We start from the raw sequence: 6,000 nt of genomic DNA, 5'->3' as shown, positions 1-6,000 counted from the left end.
CAGTCTTTTCTAATGTCACATCATCTTAACTGAGCATTTCAATATGCACATATTCCCATAAATTGCGCTAATTGGGAGTGAAGAAAGTAATCAACATTAGGGCTATGCAATATGACAAAAATCTCATATCACAAGATAAGCCATCTCATATTCTGACAACGAGTACCGTTTTTATTGACAGAATGCAAGTATATACTCAGAAATGTACTACTTCAGATGTGATCATCTTTCTCAATTTACTTAGAACATTAGGGCAATATTGATTAAAAACAAAAGTAGAAATACTAGCTAAATATTAATAATATATAAAACCAGGTTCAAAACAAACGATTACACTGCAAAAATGCTTTTCTTCCTTCCTTTTTCCTTTTCAAAGGTCATGTTTTCAGAAATAAGTCAAAATTAAGCGAGTTTTTTTCTTAAAACAAGCTAAATGATCTGCTAATGAGGTAAGCACCCTGTTGGTAGATTACTTTGTTTGTTTTAAGAAAAAAAATTAAAAATTTTATAGGGCAGCACGGTGGTGCAGAGGGTAGCACAACGGTCTCACAGCTAAAAAGTCGCTAGTTCAAGCCTCAGCTGTGTCAGTTAGCGTTTCTGTGTGGAATTTGCAAGTTCTCCCCGTGTTCCTATGGGTTTCTTCCGGGTGCTCTGGTTTCTCCCCCAGTCCAAAGACGTGGAATACAGTAGGTGAATTGGGTAAGCTAAAATGGCCATAGTGTATGAGTGTGTATGGGTGTTTCCCAGTGATGGGTTGCAGTTGGAAGGGCAAAACATATGCTGGATAAGTAGGTGGTTCATTCCGTTGAGGCAACCCCAGATTAATAAAGGGACTAAGCCAAAAAAGGAAATGGATGAATACATTTTCACATCTATAATTTTGACATTATTTCTGAAAACAACCCTATACCGTATGTTTTGCTTGTCTACAAAATGCTTTTTGATTAAAGAATTTGTAGATATTTGGACTAGAAACAAAAGAAAATTAACCCCAAGAAAGAAAATCTTTTTTATAGTGTACATGCCAACATAAAAAAAAAAAAAAAAAAAAAAATGTGTATATATATATATATATATATATATATATATATATATATATATATATATATATATATATATATATATATATATATATATATATATATATATATATATATATATATATATATATAAATAAAATAAAAACTGTAAACATTGTAATTTCAAGACTAGCACTTCTGTTATTCGTGTTTCTGTCTGCATCCTCTTAATAATATGTATAGATGTAATTATGAATGAATATTACTACAAAACAATCTGATTTGTGACACCACAAAATAAACCCCAGAGCATAATATTAAACGATAGACTTTATTTTGTCCATACATTATACACTGTTATATTGCACAGCCTTAATCAACATAACTGTGACTAGCATTCCAAATGGTAAATAAGCTCTTTGTTTACAGTTTGTTTATTTGACATTCTAGTTTCTGTTTCTCTTGTTAAAATGAGGAATAACGAATATTGATACCTGCTGATCTAGATAGTCCATTTCCTACATAAAGGCACAGCACTTTGGTTTAATTTACTTAAACAAACTTTTGTCTCTGCTCGTTCTTCGGTGTCAGATTGGGATGTCATGGTTTAAAAGTAACTAAAACACACTAAACTTACCGGGTTGTCAATGTAGAGAACTGAATAGCGTGATGTCCAGGGGAAATGCCTATAGCCCACTGCAAAAACACAGTCAACAGTCAGACCATCTTTAAAAGGTAATACACTACTTTTGAGACTGTGCTCTTTTTAAAATGAGGCAGAGCTACAAATGCCTGTTTCAGCATAGTGGCTCAACTTTCCTCCTCTTATGACATGTACAAAGGGAGAATATCAGTCAAAGTGTTTCTGCAGACTGTTTTTATAAATTGTAATTATAAAAAAAAATGTATTAATTTTTACCTTAAGAGGCCGGTGACATGACTGTTGTCACACAACTGTGCTTAAACCACTAATTAAATCAATTTTTGCATATTAGGTTACCTTTAAATAAAATGTTTTACTTTTACAAGATAAATGCAAAATGTGTTTGTTTCATGATCAGGATGCCACCTCTGCCGCATTATGAGCCAGGAAAACTGTGCGTTTTCTATTAAGCAACAAAATATCCTTTTTGGCCTAAGAATATTTATAATGTGGGAAAACGAAGAGCACAGTAATCTCTCTTAACAGATGTTTCTACTCACATGTGAGATTCTTATATACAAAATATGGGCCGTGCTCCACAAACAAGCCAAACATAGAGGTTCCTCCTGGTCCTCCTTGCAGCCACAGCAGAACCGGAGCAGTCTCTGGTCTCTCCTAAAAGATAAAACATGTACAACAATAAATCAGTGTGCACTGCAGTCCACAGCAATAAAACTTTATATACGAAAAATGCTGTCAACGACATCTAAAAACACCTGACAACTAAAACTAAACTGCAGTCAGCTAAACTACCTTATCTTTAGTATTGATCATGTGGAGTGTTGCAAAATAAAATGATAATATTATACTACAGTACCTGGGCAGGGAAGAACCAGAAGAAAAGGTTGCTGTTGTAGGTCTTGTTCACAGTGAGATATCCAGAGTAACTTTTGACATTGGCACCAGGAAGGGGACCCACCAAACTCAGTTTTTTGGCTACACAAACACAATGCAAAGAATTGTATTATTATCACTGGGGAAACTGGAGTAAAAAGTAACAAACTACAAATACTCCAATTACTGAGTAGTTTTTCTCAGGAATTGTAATTTACTAAGTAGTTTTAAAAATGTATGCTTTTACTTCCCCTTGAGTACATTAGTAATGCTGTATCTGTACTTTTAATTGACTATTTTACCTCAAACTGCAGTCACTTCTTTCTTGTCTATGGTGATTGGCTAAAGTAGAAAAATTGCGATTCCTGACCAATCAAATCGCATATAGAAAGTAAATCGCATCATACTGAACAACCACAAAACAGGGGCGCTTTATGAATGCAGAAAACATTTTTGAAGCATTAAAAGGGTCCAAAAAGATATCCAAAATCTTGAGGCGTTGATCTGGAGACTTTTTATAAACTGTATATCACTGATGAGAAGATGAAGGAGATTGACTGTATGATGACTGAAATCACTGAACAGCCTTAAACAATCACTAAATGGAACGAATGAAGAATGGAAGGAAGGGCCAAATGAAGGTAGGACCGAACAAGGAATGAAAGGAAAAACCGAATGAAAGAAGAACCGAACTAATGAAGGAAGGACCAAATGATAGAAGGAAGGATTCAAGGAAGGAATGAACGAGCGAAGGAAGGAAGGAACGAACAAACAAACAAACAAACAAGATATGAACAAATTAATGAATGAACAAATGACCAAATGTAGAAAGGAACAAAATATGAATCAATCAATCAACAAATGAACAAATGAGGATGGGAAGATCACTAAATGCATTACAGAATGAACTGCATGTAAACGCATCAACTTTTCAAAGTGTAATACTCACTACTTGAATACTTTTAAAAGGGCTTCAGGGAATGTTCAGGCATTCGAAAATACATTTTTCAGTATAAGATTAAAATTGATTAATATGTGTTTTAAAACATGAATTAAACAGCTATATAATTGTTTATTTATACATTTTAAATGCATTTTAAATGCATCTGTTTTATTGCTTTATTAAATGACATTTAAAAACACAATTTTAATAGACATTTAAATATGTCTATTTATTTGTCCATTATTTGTTCATTCAACTTGTAAATTATTTATATACATTTTTATTTTATTAGTGTTATTGAAGTGATCATTTCATTCTTCATTTTATTTCTAACCTGCACTCCTGGTCCTTGATCAATTTTGTGGTTATTTGTAATTTACTCACTGAAATATTATATTACTGGCTGTGCGCTTGGCGATGCTATTAAATCATTAGACAACCATATTTGTGCAGATTTTGGCCAGAAATATGAGCAATATAATTTCAAATGAGTGTTTACATGACATGTAGAACTGTGATTTTTGTGCGTCAGGGCAAGTTTAAATGTTAGGAAAACTTAAATATTTAGGGCATGTTATTATTCATCTTATTTAGGGCAAGATATAAAGACAATGAATGAAATATACATTGAATGAACATCGAAAGTTATAGTTATGGAGTCTCCTTAAGGTGCAGTTTGAAAACAATGATTTTATAAGGATTCTTCTTGAAAACATAAGGTAGTGGGGTGCGAGTTCATTTTTTGTAAGGTATGCGTTTGATCATTTTTTGCTTTGATGAGAAATTTGATCTATAAGTTTATCTGTCAATGGGAGAACACTAAGAATAGCATTTTAATGTTGTTTAATAAACTCTAGTCTAACTGAGGTGTGTTATGAGTCACCTCTTATGTAATATTGGCATAACTGTCTTGTTTTAATGTATATTATGTGGTTTGTATGGTTTTGTCTGTCTTTTGTACTATTGGACCTAGAGTCTGGAATAAAGAGTATCATATGATTGAATTATGAGAAGAATAATGCCACAAAAGGGGCATCACAGTGGCGCAGTGGGTAGCATGATCACCTCACAGCAAGAAGGTCGCTGGTTCGAGCCCCAACTGGGTCACAGTCTGTGTAGAGTTTGCATGTTCTCCCCATGTCCGTGTGGATTCCCCCTACAGTCTAAAGATGTGGTATATGTGACTTGAATAAGCTAAACTATCCGTAGTGTATGTGTGCGAACGCAGGAGTGTATGGGTGTTTCCCAATGTTGGGTTGCTGGATAAGTTTGGATAATTCCTCTGTGATAAATAAAGGTAAGTATACTTAGCCAAAAAGAAAAAGAATGAATGAATAATACCATGCAAGTAGCCTTACAATTCAGCCTTAAAGCTTAAATTTAGCCTACTCTTTTGATAATGTAATAGTGTGGCTAGCTTATAGCATTAGTCAGGACTGGTGATTTAACATTTTTACTTATAATTTGTTTTATTTAAAGACAGTAAACCATTGTCTTTGATTTAAAAAAAAAAATCTATTTTAATATCTTCATTTTTCAGGTGGCTTTAAAAAAAGTTTATGAAGAATTGAACAGCTAGCATACCTTCTTCTATCTTGCCTTGCTCCAGATAAGGGGTGAGCAGCAGTGGTTTGCCCGGGTCAGCTCCAAAACGCGAACCGCTCACCCGACGTGTTTTGCGGCAGAAAAATGAGGAACATCCACGTGAGCAAACTGACTCCAGAACAGCCCAGACGAAGAGCAGCCTCAGCGTTTCCTTCAGCATTGTGAAGTCTGAAGTAGCGACAGCAGAGAAATGTGACACGGGGATTAATGATCGAGCTTGGTATTAAAAGGCTCAAGTTGCCGTCTGTCTTTACATGCCCAAACATATCAGAGAAAATAAACAACGACAAATCCCGTCGAACAGTGCAAATGCGGCCAATTAAAGGACAAACCTGGCATATAATGCATAACAGAATAAACAAACAAATAGCAATTGTGATATATTGGTAGTTGAGCTACACAATAAAATGTTTCCTAATTATAGGAAAAAATAGTTTTTCCTAATCAATGACTGGCTTACCCTAGGGCCAAAATCCAACGAGAATTCCAGAAACCGTTTACACTGGCAGATGAAACATGAGTAAACTAAAAATCAGGTTGTTGTCACGCTGTAGCTGCAGCAGTCACATGACTACATGGGCGCTGTGTCATGTGATCAAACTAAACCAGGAACTTTAGTCTAAAATAGGGACCCCTAGAGGCACAATTTAGAGTGTACCTGAAAATGTTGTACATTTGCTCTACCTAATGATCATCACATGTGAAAGTTTCACTAGGTTACTTAAAAAAAGAAAAAAAAAAAACTCATAAATGTTAAAGTCCTGAATATTCAAAACCACTGAAACTGCTTAAATCTGGCATCAAATATTCTATTTTGGACTTTTGAGCAAAATCTCTCTATAAAAAACAACCAATTTGTGTATTGCCAAATTGTGTATGGCCAACAATAAAACTAA

The 6,000-nt window shown here is 34.2% G+C and overlaps 1 protein-coding gene and 1 long non-coding RNA gene across 2 annotated transcripts in view; both read right to left on the bottom strand.

Annotated features, from left to right (window-relative positions):
* The window catches only part of cpvl (carboxypeptidase vitellogenic like), a 17,773-nt gene extending 12,168 nt beyond the window's left edge, over positions 1-5,605 (bottom strand). The window contains 5 exon segments of the mRNA NM_199278.1: positions 1,657-1,715; positions 2,223-2,337; positions 2,540-2,658; positions 5,084-5,272; positions 5,565-5,605. Coding sequence (NP_954972.1) covers positions 1,657-1,715; positions 2,223-2,337; positions 2,540-2,658; positions 5,084-5,264 — 474 coding nt within the window. The 5' untranslated portion in view covers positions 5,265-5,272; positions 5,565-5,605.
* The window catches only part of LOC141378087 (uncharacterized), a 160,291-nt gene that overhangs the window by 105,505 nt on the left and 48,786 nt on the right, over positions 1-6,000 (bottom strand). The gene's annotated exons all lie outside the window — the stretch shown is intronic.

This window comes from Danio rerio, chromosome 16, assembly GCF_049306965.1.
Source record: "Danio rerio strain Tuebingen ecotype United States chromosome 16, GRCz12tu, whole genome shotgun sequence".
In the NCBI taxonomy this organism is placed as follows: Eukaryota; Metazoa; Chordata; class Actinopteri; order Cypriniformes; family Danionidae; genus Danio; species Danio rerio.
Note: the sequence above shows the minus strand (reverse complement) of the source record. Positions and strands in the feature narration are given on the sequence as shown.